Genomic DNA, 13,763 nt, shown 5'->3' with positions numbered 1-13,763 from the left:
AGCCCAGGGCCCGCGGCCGCCTCGGGCCTGGGCTTGCCGCCTACTGCGCACGCGCCATTGTCCGGCAGGCCGCAACGCCCGGAACGAGGAATTACCGGAGCGGAGTCTCCCGCCTCCTACGCATGCGCCGACCAAAAAGCCCGGAGTGTGGGATCCACGGAGCGGAGCCCGGAGCGCGGCGGGGCTGGGGCCGTCTGGGCAGTGATCTCCGGGGCCAGGCGCAGGGGAACGAGCGCTGCCACCTAGTGGCCAGGGCAGCGGCGGGGCTGGGCCTGCGCCCACCCCAGCCTGGTCCAGCAGCACCCACAAGACCCAGGCCCAGATGTCCAAATGCCACCCCTGGCAGCCAACTCCAGGTCCTTCTGTGAAAGCCCAGCCCAGCCCGCCCCTGGTTTGGCGGGACAGCACCGGTGCTGCCTGGTGCATAGAAAGCCCCCCAGCAATGGAGGGAGAGTGTCCCAGGCCTCTGGGCCTTGCTAGTCGCCATGTCTAGACCCAGCACTCCTTCCTGCCTATGCAGGGGGTCGGACTCAATGATCTATTGAGGTCCCTTCCGACCCTAGCATCTATGAATCTATGAATGTCAGGTGGGGAAGGCATTTTCCTCTCTTCTGTTGCTACAGGGATCGCTGGTTTCCCTCTTCCTCAGCAGCGCTGGGTGGGCCTTGGCTGGGGAGGGCAACTGGGCTTGGCCAACGCTCTTGCTGGGACTCAACGCCGGAGGGTCCTGGCTAGAGGGTCTTGCCTGGAGATGATGCCACAGCGCCCCCGAATCTCAGCACTGCCAGCTCGTGGCCACACTGGAGTCGGTGGCACTTGCTCAAACTGGCCCTAATCCCTCCCGAGCGCCACCCCCTCCCAAGCTGGCCCATCTCCCACCCCCACTTCAACTTGTCACCCTGATCCCCCCTGGTCCCCCTGCTACTGCCACGGAAGCGCAACAGCTGCCCTGCCCACGGCCACCAGGGGGCGGGTACACGGAGGCATGATGCCACCTCGTGGCCAAGGGCAGCTCTGCATGGCTGCCTGGGCAAGAGCATTGTCCCCCCAGCAAATACAGGGAGGGTCTTGGCATTTCCCAGGGCTTTGCTGGGAAGGTGACTGGGCTGGGCCTGTACTTCTGCTAGGACTCAAATCTAGAGGGTTCTGGCTAGAAGGTCTTGCCCCTCCACTCAGGGTGGGATTGATGCAGCATTGAGGTCAGGCATCCTGCCCACCCCCACACCAAGTCAGACAGGTACAAAAGGGGCTTGGCTTCCTCTGCAGCAAGGGCATAGTCTCTGCCTGAGGTCTCTCAAGGGCACTGAAGCCACCCAGCAGCAGCAGGGTGCCACCAGCCCTCTCCTGGCTTCACCTGGGACACAGCCAGGGGCTCTCAAGGTCCCTGGAGTGTTGTGTGGTGTTAGGAACAGCTCAGACAAGGACGTGTCAGCAGGGGTTGGATGGGGCTGGTCCAGCCTGGCTGCTCTGTGAGTCTAACTCTGACCACACTTGCTCGAGTCAAGCTCTAGCACACCCACTGCTCTCCTCCCATCCAGAACCCCTTGCCATGTCCCAGAAGGCCATTGTGGACAGCTGAGACATGCCTTAGCTGTTTATATGCAGTAGGGACCTAGAAAAAGATCAGGCTGGAAGGGGCCTTACAAGGTCCTATCCAGTCCAGCCCCCTGCTGTAGACAGAATCAGCTTTCCCTAAAGCAGTTCATCCAAGTGTCCATCCAACCTGCACTTGAAAATGTCTGGGGAATGGAGATTTCCCTCCCCGGCAGCCCATTCCAAGGCTGGATCCCAATCGTCAGAAAGTGCCTCGTCTCCAGCCTCAGTTTCCCCTGCTGCAGCTCAAAGTCATGGTTCCTAGTCCTGTCCCTTGCGGCTCATCTCCATCTTCTCCATCATCATCCTTCAGGGGTTTGAAGAAGGTGATCAAATTGGCCTCACTCTTCATTTCCCCAAGCTACATCACCCCCGTTTTTTCAGCCTTTCCCCACAAGGCAGGACACTTAGCAGTCTCCCAGGAACAGAGGAAAACAGAAGAAAGCCTCATTCATGGCACTGCGCCACTGGCCCCTAGTGACTACTCACCCTCCACACCCCTTGGAACGAGAGAGCACAGAGCATTGTGGGATGCCAGAGGACCAGAAGGAGACCCATGGGCTGAAAGCCAAGGCAAAAAAGTGGTAGGACCACATCACCTCTTGAGCTAACACTGTCTGCTAGTTGCCCAGGTCCCTGATGGGCATATCCTCAAAGGGATCCTGTCAGAACCAAAAGCCATGGTAGTGCCCAGTCCTGCACCCTTGTGACATGAAGCCTACTGGGGGGCAGGGCCAGAGCAGAAAGAGGCAGGGCTTAATATGGGCCACACCTGCCCCAAAAGTTGATCACTTGTAGCAATCTCTCAGCAGCACCCAGATTTTCCCTTCCCCTAGAAACTGGGTGCATGAAATAGGCGGGAAACATGGGCACAGGGCTGCCATTTGGTAGGTGAAACTAAGCACCAAACCTGCTGCAATCCCCAAGAAGCAGAACACAGAGCAGGCTGGAATCCCTGGTTGCTGCTACTCCAGTACTCGGTACAAGAAAAAATCTTTTATTCTTTGCTCTGCCTTTCAAAACCAAGGTGTATTATATTGCAGACAATATGATATAGGAGCGCCCGCCTCCTTTGAAAGGGCTTGTTCCTGACCCTGTCACACACACAGACACGCATGCACAGAGACCCACATATTCAGTCTGTCACACCCTCACAAACATGCAGTCATACAGATACATGCATATTCAATCCATCACACTCAAACATGCAGTCATGCACACAATCCTACCCTTGCAGTCACATGCACATTCGCTCCATCACATGCTCATAAACAGTCACACAGACACATTCAGTCCATCACACACTTGCATGCACTATCATATATGCAGACACACCCGCATTCGGTCCATCATGAACACACGCATATTCGGTGTATCACACACTGACAAGCACGCAGTCACACAATATGCACTCGTACAGACACGTACACATTCAGTCCATCACACACACAAACAGTCATACTCACCAGTGTCACACACATGCTTACTCAGATGCACACTTGCATACCCAACTCCACTTGATTTAGGCACAGGTCCCCTTCCCTTCCCCTCCCCTGCCCTGCCCTGCACCGGCTCCCAAGAGCCAGGAGACCCCAGGGGCTCTCTTCCTCATGGCAGGTTTATCACCAAAGTCCACAGCACGATTGTGAGACCCCTCCAACATGCTCTGACTTTATATAAAGCCCCTTCCCATAACACATTGCTACAAGAGCCCTGTCAAGGGGGACAGCGTCAGATCCCAACAGTTCCATGGTCCCAAGGTCCGGATCACGTGATGCTTTCCCTTGGCCCTTTGTCACGTGACTGTGGGATCCGTAGCTATGGTGGAGCCTATGTGGGTGGATCACATGTTCCCAGGTGGCCTGGCACATCACACCAAGCCCCTATGTCCTGGCCCAGAATGTCTTGGCCAGAGGCTACAGCTTGGTGGGGCGGTGGAAGCCGTGGGGGGAGGCATAGGCAGGCTGGCTGTGCCATGTGGCGACAGGATAGAGGCGGTGCCGCTGTGAGCTGTCATAGGATGTGGGGTAGTGCGCCAGGCTGGTCGCCAGTGGCCGGCACAGCTCAGAGGCCTGGGCAGAGGCAGTGATCACAGGGCCTGGGAAGGCTGGGATGACAAAGGGACTGAGGGATGGTGCGAGTGGCGATGATTCCCTGGAGCCAGTCAAGCTCAATGGAAACCTCAGCATCGTCCCTGTGTAGGCATCTGGGCCGGGTGGTGGCAGCAGTGTGGGAAAGCCAGGTGCCATGGCCTGTGGCTTGGCTAGGCCAGGCGAAGCCTCCCGCGGCTCTGCCTCCCTGACAAACGGGGACACGGCCCTCAGCTTCTTCCCAGGGCCAAAGCTGCCATCTTCTGGCCCACGTTTGCCCAGCCCCGGGCTCTGCCCAGACTTGGATGGCTGAGGGCTGACTCTAGCCAAGCTCGTTATGGGAGCCACCCAACAGGCTTTGCTGGCAGGGAAAGCCAAAGCCTTGCTGCCTTGCCGGAAGCCCGTCCCCTCCAGGGGCTCTCTGAGCTCCCCCCGTGGGTGATCAAGCAGGGGTGGGTCCTTGCTGGGAGGCTGGCGGAGGAAGGAGGCATCAGGGAAGCCGGCAGGGGCCCGGAGTGGGCGGCAACTCATAGGCTTCAGCACTTCTCCCCGGTAGGCCCGGAAGCAGCCGGTGAAGGTGGTGGGCACCGGTGAGAGGCGTCGCCCCAGGCTCCCTTCTTCAGCCTGTGGGCTCAGCGCCCCCCCATTTGTGCTCGGGGGGCAGGAGTGGGCTGGGTCCACGGTGTCATCCCGCTGTGGCCCAGGGCTCCAGCCATCCTCACGGCGTTGGGGCTTGGCAGCACTGTGGTCGGGGCTGTGGCAGGGGCCAGTTGACATCCAGCCCTCACGGCAATGGCCCTCGGGGCAGTGCAGGGCCTCGGCTTTGCTCACCTGAGCCAGCAGCTTCTTCTTGGCCAGGGGGGACATGATGGGGTGGTTGCCTTTGAAGTAGAAGCTGGAGAAGAGGCGCTGGTATGCCTCCGAGCAGCCAAGGGCCTCACAGTGGCCATGGCAGTTGGTGGGGGGCTGGGCCACCTCACTGGGATCCCGGGGCTGGTTCTGCTCCAGCACCACCTCCCTGCCAGGCTGGGGAGTGGAGGCAGCATCCAGCTTTGTCTTCTCCAGCGGAATCTACAACCAGAGGGATTGGGGCATGGGTGAGATGTGGCCCCTGGGCCCACCGCTCTCCCACCCTAGGCTCCCGGCCAGCTGTGTTCCTTCTCCCTGCTGCCCCTGGTACCCAGATCCCAAGGCTCCATGCATGGGGTGGTCCTGGAGGGGACCCTGGGGATGAGCCCACGTCAGCTTCTCCCCCCCAACCATTGCACCTGCTGCCGGCTCTTCTCCTTCTTGGTCCGCAGCTCCTTGGAGACCTTGTACTGCTTCCGGGGCTTGGTGGGGGGCAGTGGCTTGTCATCCTCGCCCTTCAGGTGCCGCACATATGGGAGAACCAGCCTGCCAGGAAAGGAGCACATGCCATCAAGAGGCTGCAGCCGTGGCCAGCACTGGGCCTGGTCCTGCCAGCCAGAGCAGCAGCTGCAATGAAGCCAGGCAACCAGCACACAACAGCGGCCCATGGCCCTGTGGTCACTCCAGAGGTGGCACTAGATCCTGGTGAGTACAGCCAGTGGTCCCATCATGGGGTCTGAGGGTGTCACACACTTCCCTGCCAGGCCAGCATATCAGCCCTCATTGCACCCTTGGGGAAACTGAGGCACAGAGAGTCACTGGATGGAGTACAAACAGGGACACTGGCAGGGCCTGGAGCTGAGACCTGGGGTCCCCCAGGCCATGAGCAAGGGAGTAGACGGGTGAGGTGGCACGTGGGGCAGTAGGGGTTCATACCTCTCATAGTGGCGCCGGGTGCAGGTGGCTGCGCTGGTGCTGCCAGGACTCCCGCCCAGCTCATCATAGACGTTCTTCCAGAGCCGCCTGCCTGTGACCTGTGGTGGGAGGGAGGTGAGGGCCCCAGGATGTGCCCAGCGCCTTCCTCATGTGCCCCTGCCCTAGGGCATGGCTGGACGAGCAGAGCCCTGATCTGGAGGGCGATGACAGCTCAGGAGTCCTGCAGCTGGAGCATTGCCAAGTTCTGACTTGCTCTCCCACCCATCCCCAGGGGCCAAAATCAGCTGGGATCTGGCTCCAAGCTTTGGTCCCCATGGCCCCAGCCCAGCTCAGCAAGCTAGGAGAGCCCAGAAGCTCCCCTTGCCTTGCCCCATGGCTGGAGCTCTGCTGCCCCCTATGCCAGGGCCAGTATAGGCAGTCACCAGCTGGGCACAAGGCCCAGAGGATGTGATCCCGGCCCCTCCCCTCTGCTCACCAGCTCGTAGGCACCCAGCTTCTCCACGGCCTTGTAGATCTTCCACAGGTTAACTGGACAGACACACGGACGGGAGCAGAGTGAGGGCAGGGCCCGGGGGGAACCATCCTCGTGCCCTAGCCAGAGTACTGCCCCCCCTCAACCTGCTCAGGTGGGCCTGGGGGACCTCAGCCATGCTGGGGGGTTGCAGCGACCACAGGACCCGGCCGCGGCCCTCCCTGGGGTGCTGCCACATCAGGGCCCTGCCCAGGCCAGCCTGGCACAGGCAAGGTGCCACACAGACAGGAGTCTTGCCTGTGGCTGTCAGTAAAGAAGTCTGGCAGATTTGGGACCAGCAAAGGATACTGGGAGGCCCCGAGAGGTGCCAGGGGACATACTCTGCTTAAAGCCGAGGTGGGGGATCCTTTCAATGGGCGTGCGCCGTTCCTTCATGAATTTGTAGAGCCCAACGAGGAAGGCCTGCTCCTCCTCCTTCTCACCGCTCAAGGCTGTGTCCTCGCCCAGCTCCCCCGCGGGGTCCCTCTGCTCCCCCTCAGAGCCACTGGCCTGCAGAGAGAGACAGCCCCACGCTCAGCCACGGGGGCCGGGAGCTGCCAAAGCCGGCGCAACCTCGGCCATGGTCCTGGCAGAGCCGAGGGGAACCCAGGAGTCCAAGCCCCAAACCCCCCATTGCTCTGACCACAAGAGCCTGCCCTACTCCTAAAGCAGCCAGAGAAAGAGAGAACCCGAGTCCAGGCTCCGAGTTCCCCGTTGCCCTGACCGCAAGAGCAGCCAGAGACAGAGCCCAGGAGTCTGGGCCCCAACTGGCGAGAGCCTGTTGGAAGACCCTGAAGTCCCAGGTGGCAGCCCAGACTCCCAGGGCAAGACATGTCCCATGGCTCCTCAGAAGTCAACACTGCCTTTGCCGTCCTACCTCATCACCAGAGCCCACCCCCATGCCTCTGGGGCCTTTTCCCCGCTCCCAGCCCCATGGCCCACAGCACCCAACCGGCTCTAGCAGAAACAGCCATGGCTCCTCCCACCCGGGCAGGTGGCCAAGTTGGTCAGAGCGGAGCGCGAACGGGGAACGGTTTCCAGGAAAACAGAATGACCGAGATTCTCGCTCCCTCTCTGCTCCCCCAGCCTCACGCCGGGCTGAAAACACCGCTCCGTGTTTGCTCTGTGCTTTCCGGAGTTAGAAAACTCGCTGCTATTTTAGGGCAAAGCAGCTGCTTGGCTCTGGAGACCCCTTTCTTTGCTTTTTTTTCTCCTCTTCCGCCACTTCTTCTGTGTCTCTTCGCCGCAGGCGGAGACAGACCCAGCCTCTGAGGATGGGGGGAGGTTTGTTTTTTTAAGCCCCAGCAGAGTTGAGATCAGGCAGGGGAAGTGGGGAGAGGGGGCAGAGCTGCTGGGCACATCTCCGGCTTGCTATCCCATTCCTCCCCAAGCCTGCCAGGACCTTGGCAGAGTCCCTGCCCACGTATGCCTGCCCCAATAGGGCATGGAGGGGGTCTCTTGCCTGGCAGAAGTTGGACTGAGACCCAACAAACTCATCTTGCCCACTGCAGGCCTGGCTTTGCTGGATATCTTTGGCCCTGCCCAGCCACCCCTGCTGTCTCTCATGCCCCATGGGGTGGAGGCAGCTTGGGTTCAGCACTGAGATGCTCCGGCCCCTGGCCTTGAAGGGGAGAAATCTCCCCTCTACCCTGCAACTAACTGGTCAGGGATGACCAGTGCCCCCCTCAGGCCCTATGTGTTTCCTGGTGCTAGGAGACAACATGCCAGGAAGACCCCATGGGTCTGGTTCTGAAGGTAAGGATGCCTCTCATAACAGCTCCAGGACATCCAACCAATTAGATGTCCACAGTGGTGGCACCTCCATGCCAGGCCACGGCCTTATGGAAGGTGCCGGCCGGGGGCTTAGGGTCCAGACACTGACAGAGGCTCTGGGGAGCTCCCAGCCTCAAGGCAAGACCTGACATGCATCCCAGAACCCATGTACTTTAATGCCGTGATGGGCAGCACCACCCTGGCTGTGCTGCGGTCCAGGGCACCATGGGATGCTCCGTCATGGCTGTGACCCCCCCCACACACACTTATGCACATGAGAGAGAGACTGGCACACTCGTTCAGCTGCCACATAGGCAGCAGCCTCCAACAATGGAACTAGAAGCCAGGAAGAGCTGTGGGGGCCTTGTGTGTAGCCAGCAGTCCCCTTTTGGGGTTACCAACACTGGATGTCAGGGTGTAGGGCTGGGTTTCCACACTGTGGGTCATGCCCAGCTGTAACCCCCAGCCTGGCCTGGAACCCACCGCTCCATGGAGCTCCTCCAACTCTCCCCTGCCTCAATGCCAGGGAGAGGGCACAGGGGGCCAGGGAACAAACACCCACCTGCCCCTGCCCCCATGCTCGCCCTGGGACACATAACTTGTGCTGCTGCCCCTCAGTCCAGAAGGAACAGGACCAACCCTGGCCTGACCCAGCCATGGATGCTGGCGACAAGCAGCCAAGACTGAGGCCAGTAGGAGCCTGCTTGGAGTGGTTCAAGTGCTGTGCATGCAGGCTGGACTAGCCCCAAGCCCCCATGCTGGCTCGCGGGGGCAGCTGAAGACATGGCTCCTCACAACTTCTTCATCTCCCAGCACTCGGGCGCATCCCAGGACCCTCAGAAGGGGATGTGGTGCCCCATCTCACTCACCGCCTGGGCTGTGGGGTCAGTGGGACCTGGGTTCTCCTCAGCATCTGGTGCAGCAGCATCAGCAGCACCTGGCTGACACACACTCTCCTCCTCCATGGCAGGCGGCACCTTCTTCTGGTGTTTCCCTTTGGGACTAGGGGCTGTGGGGAGGAAGAGGAGACAGGCCACTGAGGAGGGAGCCTGGCAGATGCCTGTCCCCAGTGCAAGGGCAGTTCAGGCCACCCAGCCAGTTGGCAGGGGGTGGGGGGCAGAGAGGGCTCATGCTGGGCTTTCCAAGAATGAGGCTATGTAGCCAACACGTTTCCTGCATTTATCAACAGCACCCTGCACTTTCGCTTTCGGGGCGGCTTCCTGGAACCGGGGGAGAGCTGCGCATGTCCCCCCTGCTGCCTCAGCAGCCCTGGCATGGCCAAGGCAGGTGCCTCTAGCAGCTGGAGCTGGCCAAGACCCCTCATCCCAGCCCCGGCTGACAGTCCCCTAGTTGTACCCCCCTTGGCCACGGAGCCTCCCAGCTTTGCCTCAGGCCTGCTGTGGGGACCCTGGTGCCACACTGTGACACTGCCAAGATGTTGTCCAGCCCCCCCAAGACCCTGCCTCCCTGAGGAGACCCTGCATAGCCCCCTGGCATGGGGGTGGGGAACACCACGACGCTGATGCCCCACGGGACCCTCACTTGGCTCACAACCCACCAGTGCCGAGACCTCCATCCCTCACACATGGCCCCTGGGGCACCACCATCTCCCCCCATGCAGACTCAGCTCCCACCCGGCTTGCAGCCGCAGAGAACGGGCCTCTTGCCAGCCCCCAGGACGTCCTGTTCCCGGCCCTGCCCCGCCCACGGCAGATGGGACATCTCTGCCATCCTTCCCAGCAAGCACTGGGTAGAGGGGAGATCCCAGCCTCCAGCCCTTGCCTCCCAGATCTCAGCACATCAGGGGGGCACAGGGGGATCCAGACAAGTCCCAGATGGGGTGATGCCCCTCTGCCCCATGCTCCACGTTGGCTTATTAGCAGCAGTCCCCAGCACCGGTCTGGTGATGGAGCTAACAGCCATGGAAAACGGACCTCCTAGGAGGCAGGCAGGCAGCGAAAGGGAGTCTGGTGTTTCTGTGGCTCAGGCCTGTACCTGAGGGGGGCAAGACAGCCTCAGCCACCAAACCCATGCTGAACACTTGCCCACAACTGCTCCCACTCTGTGGAGTGGGGGAAACTGAGGCACGGGGAGCTAAGCCACAGCTGAGCTGGGAGAGATGGGACCGATGGCAAGCACCAAGGTGCTGCCAAGTCCTGTGGGGAACCCAGGTATCCCGGACACACACATGCGTATGCCTGCCCGCGCCCCGGGGATGCAGGCGCTCCCAGCCCAGCTCGTGTGAGCGGGGAGACAAGCAGCCCCCCGGGCCCTGGCACACGCCCAGCGCGGGCGGTACCGGCCGTGACGCCGATTCCGGGAAGCTCCATGCCCCGCAGCCCCGTGATGTGCCCCCGCTGGGCACGGCCCCTTCTCCCCTGCCAGCCCTATCTATGGTGCCCCCTGGCACCGGGACAGAGCTTCCCCACCTCCGGGTCGCAGCTGGGGGGCTCCCCCCGCCAGGACTCCACAAGGGGGTAAGGGCGGCGGCGCCCCCCGCCTCCTGCACACAGGGAAACTGAGGCAGGCCCGGCAGTGGAGGGAGCCGGGCAGCCCACGCCATGCGCCCGGGAAGCCCCGGCTACGGCGACACGCCCCCCCCCGCGCGACGCTCACCCCAGCCCCGCGACGCCCGCTCCATCGAGCGCTCCCGAGCCCGACTGAGCTCCGCGCCCGGCAGCCGCGCTGCCCCGCCGGCCCCGGCCGCCCATTGGCCCCACGCGCTGCCCATCTCCGTAGGGCCCCGCCTCCCCGATCCGGGGCACCCTGGGAGTTGTAGTCCCACCTTCGCCCCCTGCTGGAGGGGTACGGCGATCCACGGCCCCGCGACGCCCGCTCCATCGAGCGCTCCCGAGCCCGACTGAGCTCCGCGCCCGGCAGCCGCGCTGCCCCGCCGGCCCCGGCCGCCCATTGGCCCCACGCGCTGCCCATCTCCGTAGGGCCCCGCCTCCCCGATCCGGGGCACCCTGGGAGTTGTAGTCCCACCTTCGCCCCCTGCTGGAGGGGTACGGCGATCCACGGCCCTGGTCCCTCACCCGGGATCCGGTGGGCGAGTGTCCGCCCCCGGCCAAGCAGGGTCCCAGTCTTCTCCAGTCTCTCCTGTGTTAGACTCCAGACTTCCCTGGATGGATCAAAGGGTCCCCCTTAGAGTCCAGACCCTGAACTCTTAGGTCGAGGGGCCCCGTGTTAGACTCCAGTTCCCCGCCAGTCAACCTCCACTCTTCGCTTTCACTCATTTCTTGATGCTGGCAAAATCCTACAGCAGTAGTTTTCAACCTTTTTTCATTTGCGGACCTCTTTGGGAATTTCAAACAGAGGCACAGACCCCTTTGAATTGTAAGGGTGGATATTCACATACTCTTGATTGATTGCGGTCATCTTTTGCAGGCCCCTTAGCCACAGCCTGCAGCCTCCCAGGGCTCCACAGACCACAGGTTGAAAACCACTGTCCTAGAGCCATTCTTCTATGGCAAAGACCTCAGCACGACACCAGTAGGGTAGGAGGGTTGGGACACTGTGGATGAGAAATCGCAGTATTTTTCTTGTGAATTGTGTAGGCGTTTGCACACCAGACAGTTCCCCTTCGAGGAGTCTCCCGGCTCCTCCAGCTGAGAATCACTGCTATGGACTTTTCAGGCTCGCTGCTGCCACGGCTGTCAACATCCTGGCTGCTGCTCCCCCTGGACACTCTCGGCTTCCCAAGTCCTTTTTGAGGCCCAGCCAGGGCTCCCAAAGACATCGCGGCTGGCTGCTTCTGACCGGCTCTAGCAGCAGCTTTCTCTAACAGCCTTGTTTCAATTCCCCTTTCTGCTATTTCCGGGCCCTTCTTACGGAGCCAACTGACAGCATTGGAGCCTGTAAATAAATCTGGTCTTTCTCTCCAGCTTCCGCTCCCATGGCAAAAGGGCTTTATTTCAATTAAGACTCATGACTTACCCTCAAAACTGACCGGACAGGTGCAGATGGAGTCTCTTAGCTCAGTAGCAAGTCCAGTGCTGCTAATAAACCTGACGCTCTCAATTTGCATCCATAACGGCCGTACCAACAGAGAAGGAGTTTGCAAGCTGGTCATTCATGCCATTGCAGCTACATTGAAACTCCGTCTTAACAGCAGCCCAGCAAAGCCTCTGGGTGGACAGAAGGTGCATTGAACTGTAGGGGCGGTGGAGCCATTGGGGCAGTGGTTTCATGCCTCCTGTATGGCGGTAAAACCCTTGCACCCATGTGGTTACAGCAGTGGGACCAGGTCCATGTTGCTGGAACTACTGTGCCCCCATGGTTCTGCCTCCTGCAGTGTCTCTGCTCAGAAGAGCTGCAGGCGCCAGGACACCGATACCAGCCAGGCTTCCACATGGCCTTAACACACTGACACTGGTGATTCTCACCTGGGGTTGCCATGATTCCTTTGAAGGGTGCTAACACTGTATACCATTCACAAGAGAAACCCAGAGATTTCCAATAGGAATCAAGTATCCAAGCCCTGCTGGCACCTTGCTGAGGTCTTTGCCAAAGAATCACTCCAGGATTGTTCTGTCATCGAGGAACAAGCAAAAGCAAATATCTGGCATTGTCCAAGCAGGGCCTGCAGTCTAACAAGGTGGGATGTTAGGTCTAACGAGGGGTGTCTTGACTCCTATCAAAGTTGTGAACCACCAATTTAAGCAGTCCGTAGGCTCTGTTGTCCAGGAAGTGACTCATAAGAACATAAGAATTGCCATTTACCACCCCTCGCTCCTGTCTATCCATCTATCCACCCTATCCAGTTATCTATTCACCCCATACTCTACCTGTCCATGTATCCACTCCACACTCTGCTTACGCATCTATCTATCCACCCCACACTCTATCTATCTAATTTATCTATCCACTTCACTCTCTCTCATTAGTCTCTCCTCATATGGAAGCTCCTCCATGCTGCAAAATCCTTGTTGCACTCTGTGCCTTCTCTAGTTCTTCTGTCTCCTTTTGGAAGTGCGGGGACCAGAATTGGGTGCAGTATTCAAGGTGTGGCTGCCCCAGGGATTTATAAAGGGGCATCGGGATACTTTTGTGCCCTCAAACCCTGCCACACACTTACGTGCCCTAGGGAGGAGCCTGGAGAAGGACCCCCAGGGGAGCAGGGTGGGAGGGCTAGGGAGAGGCAGCAGCAGCAGGGTGAGAGAGGGTGGTGTAGGGGCTTTATTGCCCCTTCCAGCTGCAATTTCACTGACTCCAGCTTCAGAGCAGTGTCACTATCATTGCCAAAATCTTTGCTGCAAGGCAGCATGATTTCCTCTCTTTTGGGTTGTGAAGGAAGGGGCTGAAGGAAGAGGGGGAATGGCTCTGAGCACAAGAGAAGGGAGAGGCGTGTGAACAAGCTGAGAAGCCCACAGTTGGTTTTTATGACTTCCTCCTCTGTGTTCAAGTCTCCTTTCTGAAGAACTGTCCCCAGAATCCCCTGATGGGACTGATAGGAGAGCAGCAGAGTGAGACCTGAGAGCCGGTGGTAACAAAAGAGACAGAGGTGGAGGGGGAAGCAGGGATGTCCAGGGAGGTGAATGCCCACTGGGGTCGATGGGGAGTGTGGCTGCTACTCAGCAGTGATGGCAGCCTGCATCAGAGGTAGCCAGGCGTGGAACTGGCAGAGCACTGTGGGTTTCAGATTGACCACGTGGGGTTAGCCATGGGCATCTGTAGAAGGCAAGGCAACAGTTCCTCCATCACATGCCAGGCCAACACTGCTCAGCTCCCATGGACTTCAGGAGGAGAAGGGGTTGGGACACCACAAGGCAGGGCCCCCTCCATGGGGCTGAGGTCCAGATAGAGCGGGTACAAAGGCCTGTGGCTTCCAGTCACCCATAGAGTCACAGAGAAGTAGGGCTGGAAGAGACCTGCAGAGGTCACATCTGGTCCTAACCCTGCCTGAGGTGGGATCAGCCCTGTCCAAACCATCCCAGACACATCCATCATCTAAACTCAACAAAAGTCTACTGGTAACTCTGACACACCACCAGACATCACACCTGAACTGG

General features: G+C 60.0%; 2 protein-coding genes across 9 annotated transcripts in view; both read right to left on the bottom strand.

Annotated features, from left to right (window-relative positions):
• The window catches only part of KANSL3 (KAT8 regulatory NSL complex subunit 3), a 37,459-nt gene extending 37,317 nt beyond the window's left edge, over positions 1-142 (bottom strand). For 6 of the 8 annotated variants that reach the window (XM_025212790.1, XM_014523426.2, XM_025212788.1 and 3 more), the window contains exon 1: positions 1-83. The gene's annotated coding sequence lies outside the window, so the exon portion shown is untranslated. The other 2 variants (XM_014523424.2, XM_014523425.2) reach the window with 2 other exon arrangements.
• A 2,427-nt stretch (positions 143-2,569) lies between these two features.
• ARID5A (AT-rich interaction domain 5A) lies at positions 2,570-10,462 on the bottom strand. Its single transcript, XM_006031194.2, has 7 exons — positions 10,369-10,462; positions 8,622-8,761; positions 6,321-6,489; positions 5,944-5,996; positions 5,469-5,566; positions 4,952-5,078; positions 2,570-4,754 (listed from the first exon to the last, which is right to left on the bottom strand). The coding sequence occupies exons 1-7, from the start codon at positions 10,391-10,393 to the stop codon at positions 3,510-3,512; spliced, it is 1,857 nt and encodes a 618-aa protein (XP_006031256.1). The 5' UTR covers positions 10,394-10,462; the 3' UTR covers positions 2,570-3,509.
• Between the last annotated feature and the right edge of the window lie 3,301 nt (positions 10,463-13,763).

The sequence above is a fragment of the Alligator sinensis genome, unplaced genomic scaffold (assembly GCF_000455745.1).
Source record: "Alligator sinensis unplaced genomic scaffold, ASM45574v1 scaffold453_1, whole genome shotgun sequence".
NCBI lineage: Eukaryota > Metazoa > Chordata > Crocodylia > Alligatoridae > Alligator > Alligator sinensis.
The sequence above is the reverse complement of the archived record's forward strand: the minus strand, read 5'-3'. Positions and strand labels throughout refer to the sequence as shown.